The sequence below is a fragment of the Ranitomeya imitator genome, chromosome 9, assembly GCF_032444005.1.
Source record: "Ranitomeya imitator isolate aRanImi1 chromosome 9, aRanImi1.pri, whole genome shotgun sequence".
NCBI classification, from domain to species: domain Eukaryota; kingdom Metazoa; phylum Chordata; class Amphibia; order Anura; family Dendrobatidae; genus Ranitomeya; species Ranitomeya imitator.
This window is the reverse complement of record NC_091290.1, coordinates 96,203,346-96,226,690: the sequence shown is the minus strand read 5'-3', so window position 1 is coordinate 96,226,690 and position 23,345 is coordinate 96,203,346. Positions and strand designations below refer to the sequence as shown.

The 23,345-nt window shown below is 41.8% G+C and overlaps 1 protein-coding gene across 2 annotated transcripts in view; it reads left to right on the top strand.

The window, feature by feature from the left end:
- The window catches only part of LOC138649561 (tRNA-dihydrouridine(20) synthase [NAD(P)+]-like), a 61,817-nt gene extending 45,033 nt beyond the window's left edge, over positions 1-16,784 (top strand). For both annotated transcript variants that reach the window (XM_069740063.1, XM_069740062.1), the window contains exon 5: positions 15,598-16,784. In XM_069740063.1, the coding sequence (XP_069596164.1) occupies positions 15,598-15,817 (220 nt within the window). In that variant the 3' untranslated portion in view covers positions 15,818-16,784. The remainder of the gene's footprint in view (positions 1-15,597) is intronic.
- Positions 16,785-23,345: the final 6,561 nt, after the last annotated feature.

Here is a 23,345-nt window from a genome sequence, read left to right as displayed (position 1 = left end):
ACAAACAGTACATACTTACATTCAGCTGTCTGTCCCTTGCCGTCTGGTTCCTGCACTGACTGCTGGCCGTAAAGTGAAAGCAGAGCACAGCCACAGCGGTGAGTCACCGCTGTGTGACTCACCGCTGTGCTGTGCTTTCACTTTCACTTTACGGCCAGCAGTCAGTGCAGGAACCAGACGGCAAGGGACAGACAGCTGAATGTAAGTATGTACTGTTTGTTTTTTTACGCTGGTAACCAGGGTAAACATCGGGTTACTAAGCGCGGCCCTGCGCTTAGTTACCCGATGTTTACCCTGGTTACCGGGGACCTTGGGATCGTTGGTCGCTGGAGAGCTGTCTGTGTGACAGCTCTCCAGCGACCAAACAGCGACGCTGCAGCGATCCGGATCGTTGTCGGTATCGCTGCAGCGTCGCTAAGTGTGACGGTACCTTAAGATCTTAAGTGAATGCTCTTTATTACATGACTCATCAGCTTCCCAGGGATCTCCTGATAGAGCAACAGATGAGGGGGATGATGATAATGAACTCTCAGGCCATGTGCACACGTTCAGTATTTTTCGCATTTTTTTGCTATAAAAATGTGATAAAAAACGCGAAAAAAAACGCTTACATATGCCTCCTATTATTTACAGTGTATTCCGCATTTCTTGTGCATATGCTGCATTTTTTTTCCGCGAAAAAATCACATTGCGGAAAAAAAAGCAACATGTTCATTAAATTTGCGGAATTGCGGGGATTCCGCACACCTAGGAATGCATTGATCTGCTTACTTTCCGCATGGGGCTGTGCACACCATGCGGGAAGTAAGCAGATTATGTGCGGTTGGTACCCAGGGTGTAGGAGAGGAGACTCTCCTCCACGGACTGGGCACGATATAATTGGTAAAAAAAAAAGAATTTAAATAAAAAATCGTGATATACTCACCTTCGATGGCCCGGAGTCTTCCCGCCTCTCAGCAGTGCAGGCTGCCGCTTCCGTTCCTATAGATGGTGTGTGTGAAGGACCTGCGATGACGTCGCCGTCTTGTGATTGGTCGCGTGACCGCTCACGTGACCGCGACGTCATCGAAGGTCCTGCACACACACACCATCTATAGGAACGCTGAGGAGATCGGCTGTTTGCAGGTGAGTATAACCATTTTTTTAATTTTTTTAAACATTCTATCTTTTACTATTGATGCTGCATAGGCAGCATCTATAGTAAAAAGTTGGTCACACTTGTCAAACACTATGTTTGACAAGTGTGACCAACCTGTCAGTCAGTTTTCCAAGCGATGCTACAGATCGCTTGGAAAACTTTAGCATTCTGCAAGCTTGCAAAATGCTAAAAAAAAAAAAAAAACGCGAAAAAAACTGGGGAAAAAACGCAAAAAAAAAATGCGGATTTCTTGCAGTAAATTTCCGGTTTTCTTCAGGAAATTTCTGCAAGAAATCCTGACGTGTGCACATACCCTCAGACGACGTGACTGTAAATGACCTTAGCAAATTTATTAGAACACTCCCCACCAAAAAAGACTTGGAAGTTTTTGCTTGTCGAATTGAAAATTCCTACAAAAAAGAACTCCATGCTCTAAAATCAGAATTCACATCTCGAGTAGAGGACGTGGAGAAGTCCCAGGAAATCATCCTACAAGAACTACAAACTCACAGAGAGGTCATTACTAGCCACGCTTTGAGATTGGAGGAGTTTGTAACTGGAATGGAGGATCTAGAAAACCGCAATAGGCGAAACAGCATTAGAATATGTGGCCTTCCTGAATCTGTAAGTTCATCAGATCTGGATCTCACTGTACAAAAACTGTTCCTTGAAATATTAAACGATGAGGAGGCGGGCTCAATAGAATTTGACCGTATACATAGATCTCTTGGGCCTAAACCGCCATCAGAATCAAGACCCAGAGATGTTATCTGCAGAGTACACTACTACAAAGTCAAGGAAGCCATCATGCTGGCTGCCAGACAGAAAGGCACCATCAGTTACTGTGGAACACAGATTTTACTACTCTCAGACCTATCTAGGCGCATATTACAGCTCAGAAGAGCATTACGACCTTTATCTCTCCTAAAATAAAGAGACATTACATATAAGTGGGGATTCCCGTTCCAGATGATAGCCTTTAAAGGAGGGAAAACAGCCACTTTCCGTAATCTGGGGGACCTGACCAACTTTCTGGATACTTTTGAGTTGCCGATGACTGACCTTACTGATTGGCCACACTCTCCCCAACTCCCAGATATCCCTTCAAGATGGCTGAAAATTCAACACACCAAGCAACACAAGAAAAATGGTTCTCCTCCAGTTCCAACATGAAGAGACTTATTTTTTTCTCTCTACCTCCTCCTTTCTCTCTGTGTGAAATATTTTACACACACAAGCCCCACAATGAGTTGCTTTAACTCTTGATTCGGTTTGGTTTTGGGTTGCTCATGTCCAGTTTTGTGGACCATTTCTAATTGGTCTTTAGACCCTATCATCTGTTATTGGAATAACATTGAAGAATAGTCTAATTATCCATTTTATTGTTTATACTGTTAAGTTTGAACTTAAATTTAGTCTGGACAGGACCAGATGTCAGTTAACAAAGTTTGATACAATATTTTATTGTCTAGGTTGTGGGGGTGGCAGACAGAGACTAGTTCTCACCCTCTGCTTCTTCCCACCCCAACTGTTGTATTTGGTGGTCTCCCGCCAAACAACCACATCATGATTTCTCACTCTAGGTGTTTATTCACCTCACATTTAGCTTCTCTCTCTTATTCTCAACCTTCTTGCCTTTCTCTTTCCTTTTCACTCCTCTTCTTCCAATCCCTCGACCTATCCCCACCCAAAATTCACACACAATCCTCCCTAGGGTCTGGTCTCAATGTCCATATAATCAATCCACTCAAATTTACTTTAGTTTTGGCTGGAATTAAATTTTGTTCCCATAACGTTAAAGGGTTGAATATACCCGAGAAAAGAAGACAAATTTTGAACTCTAATCACAAACAACACGTCTCAATTTTAATGCTCAAAAGACACACTTTAAGACCGGGGTGACCCCTAACTGCACATCCCACCATTACCCAAAATGGCTCCATAGTACGAATCCCCATTCTAAATCTAAGGGAGTGTCTATAGGTTTTCATAAATCCTTTCTATCTGCGATCCGCGACTCGGTAATCGACATAGAAGGAAGATATATTTTCTTGAAAGTTGCATGGGGGTCGCGCGCACTTATTTTAGCTAATGTTTACTTTCTTAATCAAGGCCAGCAGAAATTCGGCTCCATATGTAAGAGGCTTCCAGAGAAATTTGCAGGCGCCTTGCCGATAGTTCTCGGAGGCGACTTTAATCTTCCAATGAGCCCTCTAATTGATGTATCATCAGGCAGGACCTCTTTCCCCTTGTCCTCCATTAAAAAAGTAAAGAAACAGATATATGACTTGCGATTGGTAGATGTGTGGAGGACTTTTCCTTGGAAAAGGTCACCTCTGTGGTTCGGGATTTGAAACTAGGCAAAAGCCCTGGTCCCGATGGATACACAGCGGGCTTCTGTAAACAGTTGTCAGATCTGCTATGCTCTCCATTCCTATCAACATGTAATTTTATTTCCTCAGGGGGCTCCTTCCCTCCACAAGCTCTAGCTGCTCACATTAGTCATTCCAAAACTGGGAAAGGATCTATCTCTGTGTAGCAATTACTGTCCTATTTCTCTTATAAATATAGATGTCAAAATTTATGCCAAAATGATTTCAAAGAGACTTAGTTGCCTCTTGCCACATTTGATTAATCAGGACCAAGTAGGTTTTATACCTGGAAGAGAGGCAAGAGATAATACCATTAGATCTATTTCTTTGATCGACAGAGCTAATAGGAGAGGCGATCCCATGTGCATTCTGTCGATAGATGCTGAAAAAGCATTCGACAGAGTGGGATGAGAATTTATGTGTCAAACGCTCGAAGGCATTGGACTACAAAGGAAAGCACTGTGGAGTATCAAGGCCCTCTACGAGTTTCCTTCTGCTCAGGTCAAGGTGAACGGCTCGCTGTCAGATCCCTTTTACATACAAAATAGTACGAGGCAGGGGTGTCCATTGTCGCCCTTACTATATGTATTAATTATGGAACATTTGGCAGTTGCAATCCGCAATAACCAATCTATAGCAGGATTGAGGATCCAATCGGAAAAACACAAATTGGCACTTTTTGCTGATGACGTACTCATGTATATTACCTCCCCCATTACCAGCCTACCCAATATCATATCGGAATTGCACAGATTTGGATCCCTAAGTAATTTCAAAATTAATTCACACAAGTCCAAAATATTAAATATTTCCTTATCACCTTCTTTAATCTCCCAGTTGTGCTCCTCTTTTCCCATTTAGATGGCGATCTGATTCCCTTGTTTATCTGGGTATAAAGTTAACTGCCAAGTCATCACAATTATATGATGCCAATTATAAAATAGCCCTACATAGGGCGGAGCTTGACCTAGAGAAATGGAGCAAACTACACTTATCCTGGCTTGGAAGGATTAATGCAATTAAAATGGACCTATTACCACGCCTTCTTTACTTCTTCCAAACCATTCCTTTGTTTCTCCCAGCCTCCTTTTTCTCCAGACTCAAGACAGCAATAACAAGATTTGTATGGTCTGGTAGACGCCCACGCTTGTCATACCATCTCCTGAGCAGAACTAAACAATCTTGGGGATTGAGCCTTCCAGACTTTTCACTTTACAGCTATGCATCCCTTGGAACTTGCATTTTAGACCTGTTCCATCACAAACTCAGTAAAAAATGGGTTGATTTAGAGATGAAGCTTTCACTTAGTAGCCCTATAGCACACATTTGCAAGGGAGGAAATACGAAAACTCAGGGAGATAACCTGTCTTTTATGACAAGAAACTTGACCCTTTTCATCAAATATGGCAACCAAAAGCCTAATATCTCATCCATACCAGGCCCCTTGACTCCAATCTCTGATAATCCAGACTTCCCCGCAGGTCAGGATAAATTTATATTCTTGCATAAACACAAAGACAGCTAACCAATAGCCTATGACTACATAGACCAGTCCTCAATTAAGCCCCTACAGTCGATCTTTGCCGGAACTGAGCCTCCACCAAGTTCATGGTTTTTCCATGAACAAGTTAAAAGCTACCTTATTAAGTTATCTAAACAGGCTGACATCTTCAGACAACTTACCCCTTTCGAGTCCGTGGGCTTGGAGGAGGGTCCTCTGGTACATACAGTATCCATGCTATATAAAATGTTTCAAGAACACCAAATAACTTCACTTGATCCTCCCCTATTCTTTTTGAAATGGGAGAATGAACTGAACAAACCACTGACGCATGAGGATCGCTCCAAGAGTCTCCTCCTCACTCTCAGATCTTCATTATGCTCAGATTATCAGGAAAGAAGTTATAAACTTTTGACTAGGTGGTATAGATGTCCATCCAGTATTCATGTTATGTTTCCCACAACCCCGGATACCTGTTGGAGGTGTTGGAAGGATAAAGGTTCATATTCGCATATTTGGTGGTCCTGCCCACCTTTTCACAATTTTTGGGTGACCATTTTTGATCTTTATAACAAATTATCTCTTTATAATACCCAGCCTACAATGGAATTGACCTTACTATCTATATGTGACTTCTCCATCGCCAAATTTATGAAAAGCCTACTTAGACATTTCTTGATAGCTGCGCGTAACTTAATCCCTTGTTACTGGAAACAATCCAAACCCCCTTCGCGATCTGATTTTGTCTCAGAACTTAATCATATCTTTAGAATGGAGCAATTGATTGGTCAAGATACTGGAACCTCAGGCAAAGTGCTTAATGTTTGGTCTCCTTGGATTGTTTTCAGAGAGACCGAGGAGCTAAATATTTGGCTACTTTAAATGGCCTGACGGGAAAGTTAAGCCCTTATTATTATTATTATTATTATTATTATTATTAAAAGTGAAACAACCAGTATATAATTCCAAAAGAAATCCAGACTCAAGTCAATTCGGACAAGAGACCAGACCCCACTCCCTCCCCTTCACCCCCCCTTCCCCTCCCCCCCCCCCTTTTTTTTTCTTCTTCTCTCTTCTTCTTACTTTCTCTCTTCCCTCTTCATAGTCTAGGCCACATCTAGACTCTCATTTGGTTGTTGAGTGTTCTAGGGTGCTTAGACGCCCTTACTCCAAATTGACATTTAAGCATCATTCCAAAATTATATGAAAGTTGGACAATGGGAGCTCTTGATGCACAATACTTGTAAACCTTTTTCACGAAAACTACTGTATCTTTAATTCATTTTAAAGTAGACGTTTACAAGGTTGAAATCATAACAATCTGTTGACTTCCAGACTATCTTTTAAGGAGTCCGTTATAACTGTATTTCAATACTGTTAGAGAGATAAAACAATGGTATTATATAGATTTATTCAGAATGTTGTGGTATTTCTACATTTTTACTTGTGTTTATGACTGCATATTAAAACTTTGACTTCTATTGTATAACCACATGTAACTTAATAAACTTGATTTACACAAAAAATAAACAGAGGTGACCCTATTTTGGTATCTACACCCCTTAAGAAGTTTGACTCCAACAGGTGTGTTCTAAAAAAAACACCACTGTGGATGGTGAATAATGGAAGTTGCAATTTTTCCACAAATATGCCATTTAAGTTGTGCCCACCTTGTAATACTGTAAAAGACTATGCTTTCATTATTAAAAGGGGCTGTGTAAGCACAGAATGACTGTTCAAACGAAGTCCCACTGCTCTGTGCTCCATGGCAGAGGCCATCATTTATATACACCTTTCCACCTGTTTGGCGTCCCTTAATTTCCATACCCCTTCCTTGATTGACAGCCCATAGAACCAGATAAGGATGGAGATGGATGGAAACCAAGCAGGTGGGAAGTTGTGCATAACTGTTTGCCTGCCATGGAGCACTGAGCTCTTTGTACTTTGTTCTATCTGTAGTTTTAGGAACACCCTGGTGGCCGCAATCCTACCCATCAGGTAAGGGGGCTCACACCCACCTTCAAGGCAGGTGGAATTATGCATTATGCTGAGCTATTGTATTGGAAATACCATATATTGTGCTTGCACGGGGGCCTCTTCTGTCTGTGTTCGCCAGTGGTGCACTTTTTATTACATATTTTCAGAGGGGACCCTGTGTTATCTAGCTTCATATTCACAATAGAAGTGTTAGCTTTCTTTGTAATCTTCATAATGAGATAATTATCAGTTTATTGTACAAACCAATGGTCCCCAACCTTTATTACCTTGAGAGCCACATTCAGCTCTAAAGTCTTGGTCATGAGCCACATCTAGCTCTCCTTCACCCTGCAATAAATCGCTGAAAAGGAGGATTTGTGGGTTATGATCCGCGCTGCCAGCACATCCAAAAACAGACCAATTGTATAGTTGAACAGTGGTTTATTCTACGCGTTTCCGAGTACACATGACTCCTTCCTCAGGAAATACCACAAGTACAGACAAAAGTTGTTACACACTAAAGATAGGTTCAGATTTCAAAATTCAAATAAACGCGCCAAGGATTCACCTGACACAGCTGCTGACGTGTTGGCACATGACAAGTATATTATTAAATAAAAAATTGGTGTAAAGATAGTTCAATATATTATAAATGCCTTCTTATCTATATATTCTTTTATAGGAATACAGAAAAAATTGAAGAAAAGGGGGAAAAAAGAAGAAAGAAAAAAAAATATATATATATACTTTGTATGTATATATATATATATATATGTATATATATATATGTATATATATATATATATATATATATATACTCGTAGAGAAAAATGTGTAATTGCATCTAGTTCGCTCTCTCTTTATTATCTGCCATGACTTTCCATGAAAAATTTTCTTTTCAAGTGTCTACAATATATTTCTCTGAATGTTTAATTTGCACCATTAATTGATATTTATTTATTCAATAAAAACATCTACTATATAAAGCTTAATGTGTGTGTGTGTGTGTGTGTGTGTATGTGTGTATGTCCGGGATTGGCATCTGCACCGTCGCAGCTACAGCCACAAAATTTTGCACAGTCACACGTCTGGACCACGAGAGCGTCATAGGCTATACTGTGAGGCGAAATTTTAACCCCGCGCGTTCCAATTCACCAAACAATTTTGCCCCTATCTACATAATGGGGAAAAAAGTGAAAGGAAAAGTGTTGGAGGCGTCGCAGCTACAGAAACAAAATTTTGCACAGTCACACGTCTGGACCCTGAGAGCGTCATAGGCTACATTGTGAGGTGAAATTTTAACCCCGCGCTTTCCAATTCACCAAACAATTTTGCCCCTATCTACATAATGGGGAAAAAGTGAAAGGAAAAGTGTATTGACAGCTGCCAGATGTGACCAAGGGGGACTTAAAGAATGAGAGCGATGGCGCAAAAGAGTATATACCGATCAGTTGTTAAGGTGGGGCCCCGACATGAGATACTCACCACACATGGGGATATGAACACACACAAAATGCGCCACACACTACCACGTGCTTGAACACATATACCACCCTCAGCACACATTTCACCACACATACACCAACCTCGCCACATAAAAGTCGAAACACAAAAGTCGCCGCTCAAAACTCGCCACGCGCAAAACTCGCCACATGCAAAAACTAGGCTCCCGCGAAACTCGCCACAAGTGCAAAACTCACCTCATGGAAAACTCGCCACACGCAAAACTTGCACACGCGGAAAAATTGCCACATGCACAAAATTTGCAACACATGCAAAAGTTGCCTCACACAAAACTTGCACATACTCAAAAGGCACCAGACATAAAACTCACCACGCGCAAAACTCGCCATGCGCAAAACTTGCTGCACACAACTTGCTACACTAACCTGTTACATGCAACTCGACACACAAAAAGTTGCTACACGCATGTTGCCACACAAAACTCATCTCACAAAAGTCGCTACATGCATGTCGCCACACACAACTCAACACACACACAACTTGACAAACGAAACTCGCCCTAAAACACACACAAGTCTGGTATTAGCCTTCAAAAATAAAAATCTGATTAATAAGCAGACAAACTACAAGAGCAACTAATGTACCATATAGGAAATACAGCAGCTGTCAGTCACATGACCTGTCTATTATGTGTATGTGTGAGCTAATGTATACTGCCAGGGGGAGGGCTTCCTGTTGGCTGGGGATTTATCAGGCTGCCAATTTATCTTACAAATACTGAGGTAAAAATACTGAGCAAATAACGTGTTAACGAGGTCTAATACAGGAGATCACACAGGTATATACTATATACAGGGGAGATGACACACAGATATATACTATATACAGGAGAGATAACACACCGGTACATACTATATACAGGAGGAGATGACATACAGGTATATACTAAATACAGGAGGAGATGACACACAGGTATATACTATATACAGGAGCAGATTACCTACAGGTATATACTATATACAGGAGGAGATGACATACAGGTATATGCTATATATAGAAGATGACATACAGGTATATACTATATACAGGAGGAGATGACACACAGATATATACTATATACAGGGGAGATGACACACAGGTATATACTATATACAGGAGGAGATGACATACAGGTATATACTATATATAGAAGGAGATGACATACAGGTATATACTATATATAGAAGGAGATGACATACAGGTATATACTATATATAGGAGGAGATGACATACAGGTATATACTATATACAGGGGAGATGACACACAGCAGGTATATACTATATACAGGGGAGATGACATACAGGTATATACTATATACAGGAGATGACATACAGGTGTATACTATATATAAGGGAGATGACAAACATGTATATACTGAGGTGAAAATGAGAGGTGTGAGTGCAAAATGAGAGGAGTGAGGGAAAATAGTGTAGTGATCGGAAAATGACAGATGTGAGGTCGAAATGACAAGTGTTAGGGGGGAATGAGAGGAGTGAGGGAGAAAATGAGAGGTGTGAGGGAGAAAATGAGAGATGTGAGGGGGAAAATGAGAGGCGTGATGGGAAAATAAAAGAAGTGACGTGCTATAACCACAGATATTTACTATGCCCAGGCAACGCCGGGCTCTTCAGCTAGTATGAAATAAATATGTAAAATAAAAATGTCTGTGTTAAATTTATTTATTTTATATTGCTAAATAAAATTTTAAAAATTATATAAAAAGTATCCAAATACTTTTTAGATAATTTTAAAATTTTATTTAGCAATATAAAATAAATAATTTTAACACATTTTTAGTTTACATATTTTATTTCATGTTTTTATTGAATAAATAAATATCAATTAATGGTGGAATATTCACATTCAGAGAAATATATTGTAGACACTTGAAAAGAAAATTTTTCATGGAAGGTCATGGCCGATAATAAAGAGAGAGCGAACTAGATGCAATTACGCATTTTTCTCTGAGTTCTTGCCCCCTTGTTTTTCTTTCTTCTATATATATATATATATATATATATATATATATATATATAATGTTAGGACTGGCGGAACACACCAAGTTTAAGATGGAATAGTATTAGGTGCGTTCGCAGTCCGAGGTCCACCGTGCAGGTGAAAACCTGCTGCTAGTAACGACGGACGATATGGTGGTACAATGTGAATACACACACGGGTTAACTTCACCCTGTGTGAAGGAAGCGAACCCTGTTGCGTCACAGGGCCGCGGTACTGCACCAAGAGCGCAAGCAAGAAGTCTCAGAACTCAATCCCAAGACACAGGATTTGAGTTCATAAAGACCTCATGCGCTCGACACCGCTACTGGGGTGTCAGAGTGACAGAAATAATTGTATTTAGATGCACGAGAGTGCGTGCCGTGCTGCACTGGCGGACGCCACTAACCACCCTGGCTTGGGTAAGGAAAGCGCTGAGAAAGCGCACGGCGCCGCACTGGCGGTCACAGCAATTAGACGCTGTAATGTGTGCTACGTGCTGATGGCTTGGACGGGCGCTAGATAGCTTCCATCATTCACGAACAGTCATCAACACTAGGAATGGGAATGATTTAGGAGCTTTCATCCATCGACATCCATCCATCTACACCAGTGGTCCCCAACTCCGGTCCTCAAGAGCCACCAACAGGTCATGTTTTCAGGATTTCCTTAGTATTGCACAGGTGATTGAATGCTTGCCTGTCCAGATAATGCAATTATCACCTGTGCAATACTAAGGAGATACTGAAAACATGAACTGTTGGTGGCTCTTGAGGACCGGAGTTGGGGAACACTGATCTACACACACACATTATCAAGTCAATACTAGCGCATGGCCGTGCGGCCATGCGAGCCTTAAATAGTTGCAACACGTTTAGGACCTTCAAAGAAGAATTAATGGAGTTGCTGCAGTACCTGAGCATGTGATCCAAGATCTCCACTGAGAGGTCTTGCCCTGGGCATGCTCAGAGTGCAAAGCAGGATTTAGTCCTAGCACCTACAAGGACCTTCCAAGAAGGACCAATGACCTAGCTGCAGTATCTCTGGGCATGGTCAGAACGTGAAAAGCAGGACTTAGTCCCAGAAGCGTCTGCTCGCCGCTGCCAAGCACTGACTTCAATGGCAGAAGCAGGAAATGCAGCAGTAACTCTTAGCACAGAGTCAGACAGAGCGAGACACTGGGATCGACGTCTCTGCTGAGCAGGCTCCACTGCGGCAGGAGAAGAATGGGAGACCGCAGCGGAGATGGCCCGAGATTCCCCCTGTGCAGAGGCAGGAACTCAACCCCTAATATATATAAATATATATATATATATATATATATATATATATACACACACAGTGTATATATACATATACGTATATACTCGAGTATAAGCCGACCCCCCCAATTTTGCCACAAAAAACTGGGAAAGCTTAATGACTCGAGTATAAGCCTAGGGTGGGAAATGCAGCAGCTACCGGTAAATGTCAAAAGTAAAAATAGATACCAATAAAAGTAAAATTGAGACATCAGTAGGTTGTGTTTTTGAATATCCATATTGAATCAGGAGCCCCATATAATGCTCCATAAAGTTCATTATGACCCCATAAGATGCTCCATAGACATATTTGCCCAATATAATGCTGCGCAAATGCTGATTGTGGCCCCATAAGATGCTCCAAAAAGATATTTGCCCCATATAGTGCTGCACAAAAATTGATAATGGCCCCATAAAGACACTTGCCCCATATAGTGCTGCACAAACGTTATGGCCCCTTATAGTGCTGCACAAACGTTATGGCCCCTTATAGTGCTGCACAAACATTATGGCCCCATATAATGCTGCACAAACGTTATGGCCCCTTATAGTGCTGCACAAACGTTATGGCCCCTTATAGTGCTGCACAAACATTATGGCCCCATATAATGCTGCACAAACGTTATGGCCCCTTATAGTGCTGCACAAATGTTATGGCCCCTTATAGTGCTGCACAAACGTTATGGCCCCTTATATTGCTGCACAAACATTATGGCCCCATAGATGCTCCATACAGACACTTGTCCCATTTGCTGTGATAAAAAAAAAATCACATACTCACCTCTCTGTCGCTCAGGCCCCCGGCACTTTCAATATTCACGTGCTGATCGTTCCAGCGCCGCTCCATCTTCAGCACTGGCGTTCAGGCTGAGGGCGCGCACTAACTACGTCACCATGCCCTCTGACCTGAGCACCACTGCTGAAGATGGAGCGGTGCCGAAACGAGGAGCAGGTGAGTATCACGCAGCGCAGCGCTCCACCTCCCCGTTATACTTACCTACTCCTGGCGCTGTGCAGTCCCTGCTTCCCCGGCGCTGCAGCTTCTTCCTGTAGTGAGCGGTCACCGTTACCGCTCATTACAGTAATGAATATGCGTCTCCACCCCTATGGGAAGTGGAGCCGCATATTCATTACTGTATTACTGTAATGAGCGGTACCATGTGACCGCTCAGTACATGAGGAAGCTGTCGGCGCCGGGAAGCCAGGGATCTGCAGGAACCGCGCCAGGAGTAGGTGAGTATGATTAGACAGCCCCTGCTCCCCCTCCCGACCCCTGGGTATGACTCGAGTATAAGCCGAGCGGGTGACTTTCAGCCCAAAAAAGTGGTCTGAAAATCTAGGCTTATACTCGAGTATATACAGTGTGTGTGTGTATATATATATATATATATATATATATATATATATATATCTATATCTATATATATATATATATATATATATCTATCTATATATATAGATATAGATATATAGATATATCTATATATATATATAGATATATCTATATATATATATATATATATATATAGATATATCTATATATATATATAGATATATCTATATATCTATATCTATATATATAGATAGATATATATATATATCTATATATATATATATATATATATATATATTTATTATTATTATTTTTTTCTGTATTCCTATAAAACAATATATAGATAAGAAGGCATTTATTATATATTGAACTATCTTTACACCAATTCTGTATTTAATAATATACTTGTCATGTGCTAACATGTCAGCACCTGTGACGTCAAATGTCAGGTGAATCCTTGGCGCGTTTATTTGAATTTTGAAATGTGAACCTATTTAAAGTGTGTAACAACTTTTGTCTGTACTTGTGGTATGTCCTGAAGAAGGAGTCATGTTCATTCTGAAACGCATAGAATAAATCACTGGTCAACTATACAATTGGTCTGTTTTTGGATGTGCTGGCAGCGCGGATCATAACCCACAAATCCTCCATTTCAGCGATTTAACTACGGTCGCATGTCGACCGGTGGATCCGCGGCAGCCGGCACTCTATGCTTGTGAATATTCTATATCAGGTGAGCAGTTAATTTTACAGGTAAATCCTCTATAATTTGTGAGATAAGACACTATTTGCGCTTCTTTCCTACAAGTTAGGCTACTTTCACACTAGCGTTTTCTGCAATCCGTCACAATGCGTCGTTTTGCAGAAAAAACGCATCCTGCAAAAGTGCTTGCAGGATGCGTTTTTTCCCCATAGACTTGAATTGACGACGCATTTGCGACGGATTGCCACACGGATTGCCACACGTCGCATCCGTCGAGCGACGGATGCGTCGTGCTTCTGCGGACCGTCGGGAGCAAAAAACGCTACAACGTTTTTTGCTCCTGACTGACCGCTTTTTCCGACCGTGCATGCGCGGCCGGAACTCCGCCCCCACCTCCCCGCACCTTACAATGGGGCTGCGGATGCGCCGGAGAAATGCATCCGCTGCCTCCATTGTGCAATGCGCTAAACGCTAGCGTCGGAATCTCTCCCCGACGCATTGCGACGGGGAGATTCCGACGCTAGTGTGAAAGTAGCCTTATTTCACCCCACAATAGAGACATCCAGAGTCCCCCATTTTTGGTACAGTGACAAAGCGTCCACACAGAAAACTTACCAAAATCTTGTGCCCCTGTCCTTTTATAGGCCGTATCCCTACATCCAGTAGTTCCTACTGTACTCCCATTCCTTGTTTTCGCATCAAGCACTCCTACCATGCTATTGCATCCAGTTTCAAGTACTTCCTCTGACGGACAGTATCATACTATCTGCAGCTATTCCCCCCAATATATGAGCATCCAGATCTGCTCTTCTGTATGGTGTTACTCACAAAAGTCACCGTCTGGAGACCTTTTCATGACTGTTTGCTAGACCTAGTACTAATGGACTAAGGCTACATTCACATTTGCGTTGTGCGCCGCGGCGACGCAACGCAAAACGCAAATAAAAACGCACCAAAATGCACGCTAAAACGCTGCGTTTTACGACGCATGCGTCCTTTTTTGCCGAAATTTGGACGCAAGAAAAATGCAACTTGTTGCGTTTTCTGCGCCCAACGCTTGCGGCAAAAAAAACGCATGCGTCGCACAACGCAGCACAACACATGTCCATGCGTCCCCCATGTTAAATATAGTGGCGCATGACGCATGCGTCGCCGCTGCGGCGCCCGACGCAAACACGCAAAACGCTAATGTGAACGTACACTAAGCTGGTGACAGACGCAAGTGTCCCATCCTTATCCCATCTGCATGTGGCTTCTGATCCACAGATTGGGAAACACTGAGATAGACTATTGTGAAAACTGCAATATTTCAGGATTTTTTTAAATCTGAGATTAAAAATATTTGTAAACTTAGATTTATATTTTGAAGTGTTTATAGAACCATTATACAGAGGATAGTGGAAAAGTGAATTAGGACATAAGGCCTCAACATAATAAACTGTAATACATTTGACAGTGACAATGTGTGGGCATAAAAAATGTGTGTGTGCGTATACATGTATATATTTTGGGATATCATGTATAGGTCTGAACACTCCCAGGGAGATTGGATAATGGAGACTGTAGTTACTATTTAAAGTCGGCGACAGCTTTTAGACTCCAATGAACCTTACGTGGCAACGGGTGCAGGGCACTAATTGGTCTCAACTATACCTCATCAGTGAAAAATTAATGGTTGGCATAACATTTTGATTTAAACAGTGATTGATTACTTTTCTGGTTCTACACTTCTTTAAATTAATCTGTGAATTTTCAATCCTTTTCTACTTTCAGGGACAAGTCAAAGAAGTTAGCAGAGCAGGCTGCAGCCATTGTATGTCTTCGAACATTAGGACTTCCAGAAGGAAAACTTGGAGAGAAAGAAAGTGATCTTGTTCTGAAAAGAAAAAGAGGAATCCCAAATGAAAGTGTTGACATGACAGACTCTCAAGGTGGAGAGCAGCTTAAAAAAAGACTCCATAGCAATGAGAATTTTGATGACTCAAAAGTTTAGCAATATATCTGTCACCGTATCTCAATCGTGACTGCACATTTTATTTTAAAGTGTGGCTCCCATCTTTAAAGATGGATATTGTCAGACACTGCTTATAAATACAAGTAATTTAGCAATTTCCTACTTACTAAAATTTTCAGTTCTTGAGATAGCAACACTTTAGCTCACAGCTTGTTACCTTGCACTGCAAAACATGCTCGGTGCTTACAAGCTCTTTATATTCAGCTTGTAATCACTGTTTTGAAGCTGGCCAGGATCACTGGACTGTTACCTCCGAATGCTGGCCAACTTCAGTGCAGTGCTTACAAGCTAGACAGCAGCAGTGGTCGGTGTCTGAAGCAACGAGCTGAAAAGGAAAAAGTGTTAATATTTCAAGAGCGGCATCAAATTTTAATACACTATCAATTGCAAAAGTGCTTGTTTTTACAGTGACTATCTGAAAGTTTGCCTCCATGAAGATGAGAACAATCCCCCTTAACTGTTTATTTTTGCAATATTTTTAAATAACTTTTGTTTTTCAACTGAAATATCTTCAGTGAGTTTGATGCAGCTTACTTCTGTGCTTTGTTTATAGAAATACAGGCAAAATAGAGAAGAAAACCTGGTTGTCTAACTAAATAAATTTGCTTTCAGAGTGCTGATAGAAGAGGTAACACTAGCACTTACACTCATGATAAAAACAAGCTTTTGTCTGCTCAGAAAATTACACCTGTTAATGCCCAATAGTGCCCACATACAAAATGCATATTTACAATGAAATATATCAGAGCAGTTCATGGGGAAAAAACATTAACTGAGTTGAAGCTAATTTTTTGGGGAGAAATAGGTTACGAAATCCTTAACCCCTTTACCCCCAAGGGTGGTTTGCACGTTAATGACCGGGCCAATTTTTACAATTCTGACCACTGTCCCTTTATGAGGTTATAACTCTGGAACGCTTCAATGGATCCTGGTGATTCTGACACTGTTTTCTCGTGACACATTGTACTTCATGACAATGGTAAAAATTATTTGATAGTACCTGCGTTTATTTGTGAAAAAAACAGAAATTTGGCGAAAATTATGAAAATTTCGCAATTTTCCAACTTTGAATTTTTATGCAATTAAATCACAGAGATATGTCACACAAAATACTTAATAAGTAACATTTCCCACATGTCTACTTTACATCAGCACAATTTTGGAACCAAAATTTTTTTTTGTTAGGGAGTTATAAGGGTTAAAAGTTGACCAGCAATTTCTCATTTCTACAACACCATTTTATTTTAGGGACCACATCTCATTTGAAGTCATTTTGAGGGGTCTATATGATAGAAAATACCCAAGTGTGACACCATTCTAAAAACTACACCCCTCAAGGTACTCAAAACCATATTCAAGAAGTTTATTAACCCTTCTGGTGCTTCACAGGAATTTTTTGAATGTTTAAATAAAAATGAACATTTAACTTTTTTTCACAAAAAATTTAATTCAGCTCCAATTTGTTTTATTTTACCAAGGGTAACAGGAGAAAATGGACCCCAAACATTGTTGTACAATTTGTCCTGAGTATGCCAATACTCCACATGTGGGGGTAAACCACTGTTTGGGCGCATGGCAGAGCTCGGAAGCGAAGGAGTGCAATTTGACTTTTCAATGCAAAATTGACTGGAATTGAGATGGGACGCCATGTTTCGTTTGGAGAGCCCCTGATGTGGCTAAACATTGAAACCCCCCACAAGTGACACCATTTTGGAAAGTAGACCCCCTAAGGAACTTATCTAGAGGTGTGGTGAGCACTTTGACCCAACAAGTGCTTCACAGAAGTTTATAATGTAGAACCGTAAAAATAAAAAATCATATTTTTTCACAAAAATTATCTTTTCGCCCCCAATTTTTAATTTTCCCAAGGGTAAGAGAAGAAATTGGACCCCAAAAGTTGTTGTACAATTTGTCCTGAGTACGCTGATAGCCCATATGTGGGGGTAAACCACTGTTTGGGCGGATGGGAGAACTCGGAAGGGAAGGAGCGCCGTTTGACTTTTCAATGCAAAATTGACAGGAATTGAGATGGGACGTCATGTTGCGTTTGAAGAGCCACTGATGTGCCTAAACATTGAAACCCCCCACAAGTGACACCATTTTGGAAAGTAGACCCCCTAAGGAACTTATCTAGAGGTGTGGTGAGCACTTTGACCCACCAAGTGCTTCACAGAAGTTTATAATGTAGAACCGTAAAAATAAAACAAAATTTTTTTCCCACAAAAATTATTTTTTTAGCCCCCAGTTTTGTATTTTCCTGAGGGTAACAGGAGAAATTGGACCCCAAAATTTGTTGCCTAATTTGTCCTGAGTGCGATGATACACCATATGTGGGGGGAACCACTGTTTGGGCACATGGGAGGGCTCAGAAGGGAAGGAGTGCCATTTGAATGCAGACTTAGATGGAATGGTCTGCAGGTGTCACATTGCGTTTGCAGAGCTCCTAATGTACCTAAACAGTAGAAACCCCCCACAAGTGACACCATTTTGGAAAGTAGACCCCCTTAGGAACTTATCTAGATGTGTGCTGAGCGCTTTGACCCACCAAGGGCTTCACAGAAGTTTATAATGGAGAGCCGTAAAAATAAAACAAAAATTTTTTCCCACAAAAATTATTTTTTAGCCCCCAGTTTTGTATTTTCCCGAGGGTAACAGGAGAAATTCGACCCCACAATTTGTTGTCCAATTTGTCCTGAGTGCGCTGATACCCCATATGTGGGGGGGAACCACTGTTTGGGCGCATGGGAGGGCTCGGAAGGGAAGGAGCTCCATTTGGAATGAGGACTTAGATGGAATGGTCTGCAGGTGTCACATTGCATTTGCAGAGCCCCTAATGTACCTAAACAGTAGAAACCTCCCACAAGTGACACCATTTTGGAAACTAGACCCCCTAAGGAACTCATCTAGATGTGTTGTGATAGCTTTGAACCCCCAAGTGTTTCACTACAGTTTGTAACGCAGAGCCGTGAAAATTAAAAAAAAAAATCTTTCCCCCCAAAATTATTTTTTAGCCCCCAGTTTTGTATTTTCCCGAGGGTAAGAGGAGAAATTCGACCCCAAAAGTTGTTGTCCAATTTGTCCTGAGTACGCTGATACCCCGTATGTTGGGGGAAACCAACGTTTGAGCGCATGGCAGAGCTCAGAAGGGAAGGAGCGCCATTTGGAATGCAGACTTAGATGGAATGGTCTGCAGACGTCACATTGCGTTTGCAGAACCCCTAATGTACCTAAACAGTAGAAACCCCCCACAAGTGACCCCATATTGGAAACTAGACCCCCCAGGGAACTAATCTAGATGTGTTGTGAGAACTTTGAACCCCCAAGTGTTTCACTACAGTTTATAACGCAGAGCCGTGAAAATAAAAAATCTTTTTTTTTCCCACAAAAAATATGTTTTAGCCCCGAGTTTTGTATTTTCCCAAGGGTAGCAGGAGAAATTGGACCCCAAAAGTTGTTGTCCTATTTGTCCTGAGTACGCTGATACCCCATATGTTGGGGTAAACCCCTGTTTGGGCACACGGGAGAGCTCGGAAGGGAAGAAGCACTGTTTTACTTTTTCAACGCAGAATTGGCTGGAATTGAGATCGGACGCCATGTCGCGTTTGGAGAGCCCCTGATGTGCCTAAACAGTGGAAACCCCCCAATTATAACTGAAACCCTAATCCAAACACATCCCTAACCCTAATCCCAACAGTAACCCTAACCACACCTCTAACCCTGACACACCCCTAACCCTAATCCCAACCCTATTCCCAACCGTAAATGTAATCTAAACCCTAACTGTAACTTTAGCCCCAACCCAAACTGTAGCCCTAGCCCTAACCCTAGCCCTAACCCTAATCCTAACCCTAGCCCTAACCCTAGCCCTAACCCTAACCCTAGCCCTAACCCTAGCCCTAACCCTAGCCCTAACCCTAGCCCTAACCCTAGCCCTAACTCTAACCCTAGCCCTAATGGGAAAATGGAAATAAATACATTTTTTTAATTTTTCCCTAACTAAGGGGGTGATGAAGGGGGGTTTGATTTACTTTTATAGCGGGTTTTTTAGCGGATTTTTATGATTGGCAGCCGTCACACACTGAAAGACGCTTTTTATTGCAAAAAATATTTTTTGCGTTACCACATTTTGAGAGCTATAATTTTTCTATATTTTGGTCCACAGAGTCATGTGAGGTCTTGTTTTTTGCGGGACGAGTTGATGTTTTTATTGGTAACATTTTCGGGCACGTGACATTTTTTGATCGCTTTTTATTCCGATTTTTGTGAGGCAGAATGACCAAAAACCAGCTATTCATGAATTTCTTTTGGGGGAGGCGTTTATACCGTTCCGCGTTTGGTAAAATTGATGAAGCAGTTTTATTCTTCGGGTCAGTACGATTACAGCGACACCTCATTTATATCATTTTTTTATGTTTTGGCGCTTTTATACGATAAAAACTATTTTATAGAAAAAATAATTATTTTTGCATCGCTTTATTCTCAGGACTATAACTTTTTTATTTTTTTGCTGATGATGCTGTATGGCGGCTCGTTTTTTGCGGGACAAGATGACGTTTTCAGCGGTACCATGGTTAGTTATATCTGTCTTTTTGATCGCGTGTTATTCCACTTTTTGTTCGGCGGTATGATAATAAAGCGTTGTTTTTTGCCTTGTTTTTTTTTTTTTTTCTTACGGTGTTTACTGAAGGGGTTAACTAGTGGGCCAGTTTTATAGGTCGGGCCGTTACGGACGCGGCGATATTAATATGTGTACTTTTATTGTTTTTTTTTTTTTATTTAGATAAAGAAATGTATTTATGGGAATAATATTTTTATTTTTTTTTTCATTATTTTGGAATATTTTTTTTTTTTTTTTTTTTTACACATTTGAAAATTTTTTTTTAACTTTTTTACTTTGTCCCAGGGGGGGACATCACAGATCAGTGATCTGACAGTTTGCACAGCACTCTGTCAGATCACTGATCTGACTAGCAGCGCTGCAGGCTTCACAGTGCCTGCTCTGAGCAGGCTCTGTGAAGCCACCTCCCTCCCTGCAGGACCCGGATCCGCGGCCATCTTGGATCCGGGGCTGGAGGGAGCAGGGAGGGAGGTGAGACCCTCGCAGCAACGCGATCACATCGCGTTGCTGCGGTGGGCTCAGGGAAGCCCGCAGGGAGCCCCCTCCCTGCGCGGTGCTTCCCTGTACCGCCGGCACATCGCGATCATCTTTGATCGCGGTGTGCCGGGGGTTAATGTGCCGGGGGCGGTCCGTGACCGCTCCTGGCACATAGTGCCGGATGTCAGCTGCGATAAACAGCTGACACCCGGCCGCGATCGGCGGCGCTCCCCCCGTGAGCGCTGCCGATCGCATATGACGTACTATTGCGTCCTTGGGAAGTAAAGCCCACCCCACATGGACGCAATAGTACGTCTAATGGCAGAAAGGGGTTAAAGCCGATGTGCAGGACTAAAACAATTACTGGGCACATTTTGATACATTTGATTACTGTTGCAAAAGTTGATCACATCTAGTACTGAAAAAGGTTCACATACTTTTACCACTCACATGATCTAGGATAATTTCCCGCGTTTAGAAAAGTGACCTTCACGAGTTTACCATGACAGAGAAGAGCCTGAAGACTGTGCCGTCTGATTTTTTTTTTCTTACTCCTTCTCTGACGATTAGAAGCAGTGCAGGGGTTAATTTACTCAGTTGAGAGCTCCTGGAAACTTACCTGCGTTTAGGGTGTGTCACGGGTGACTGACACTCCTCCTGGATCCGGCTGTAGTCTTTGCAATTAGATCAAGCACCTTCTTGTTTATTGTAATTCTGTTGTGGAGCGATATCTCTTTCCCTTAAGGACCCAACGGTTACCGAAAGTTTATATTCATTCCGTGTCAGCAGCATGTTGCTGATGTTAGCGCTTGTGTGTGTCTAGTTGGATGTACTAAGAGTTGGTTAGTTCATTCTCAGAGGACTGTTGGAGTATTGCTGGTGTGGCATCTCGGTTGTCTTCAAAGCTAAGTGTTCCCTGTTATGATCCGGTGACCTTGGAGCCGCATGGAACTTTCTCTGAGATGGTGGAACCTGTACTGACCGCAAATCCTGAACTTAACACCGCAACTAGAAGTAGCCGTGGGGTGTGCCTAACAAATCCTAGACTGTTGTGAATTCTGCTTTTGGGCTCCCTCCGGTGGTTGTAGATGGTAATGCAGTTGTGCCTGGACTGCAGGATTGGACAGGTGTATCTGCTAATTGCAAAGCTGATTGGGGTATTTAGCTTTGCAGGACTCATTAGTCCCTGCCAGTTGTCAATGTTCTATTGCCAGTAATGGTTCTCTGCCTGGCGTCTCCTGCCTGCTGCCATTTCAGCTAAAGATAAGTGTCTGATTCTTTTTCTTAGGCTCACAGGCTGTGTGTCTATTTTTTCGTGCTGTTCATAGTTTCTATTTTGTTCCAGCTTCGACTGTCCTGTTGTTTTCTCAGTCTGGTTGGATTAGCTGGTGTTGCAGATATACTCTCCACACCTTTAGTTAGGTGGTGGAGTTTTTGTATTTTTCTGCTGTGGATATTTTGTAGATTTTGTGCTGACCGCTCAGTATCCTGTACTATACTTCCCTATCTAGGTAGAAGTTGCCTCCTTTGCTAAATCTATTTTCCGCCTGCGTGTGTCTTTTCCTCTCCTACTCACCGTCATTATTTGTGGGGGGCTGCCTATACTTTGGGGGTCTACTCTGAGGCAAGTCAGTTTTCCTATTTTCCATCTTTAGGGATAATTAGTCCTCCGGCTGTGTCAAGGTGTCTAGGTCTGGATAGGCACACCCCACGGCTACTTCTAGTGTCTGTGATAAGTTCAGGGTTAGCGGTCTATATAGTTACCACTACTCCAGCGAAGGTTTTTTCATGTTGTTCCAAGGCCGCCTGATCATAACAGTACAACTGGCCAACAATGAGTTAATTGCATCTCAGAAGAAGGGAGGAAAGGTTTTGAGTAATTTTTTTTTCCTCAGCCTGTTTTGTCTTCTCCTCCCTCTTAATCTCTGGGTGGCTGAGGAACCTAGTACTAACATGAATGTTCAAGAGTTAGCTTCTCGTGTGGATCAGCTTGCTGCTAGGGTACAGGGTATTTCAGATTATATTGTTCAGACTCCTGCTTTAGAACCTAAGATTCCCACTCATGATTTATTTTTTGGTGACAGATCCAAATTTTTGAGTTTCAAAAATAACTGTAAACTGTTTTTTGCATTGAGACCCCGGTCCTCTGGTGATCCCATTCAGCAGGTTAAAATCATCATATCCCTGCTGCGTGGTGACCCACAGGATTGGGCATTTTCCCTGGAATCTGGCAATCCTGCTTTGCTTAATGTTGATTCTTTCAAGCATTGGGGTTATTGTATGATGAGCCTAATTCTGTGGATCAAGCTGAGAAGACCTTGTTGGCCCTATCTCAGGGGCAAGAGGCGGCTGAATTGTATTGTCAGAAATTCAGAAAATGGTCTGTGCTGACTAAATGGAATGATGATGCTT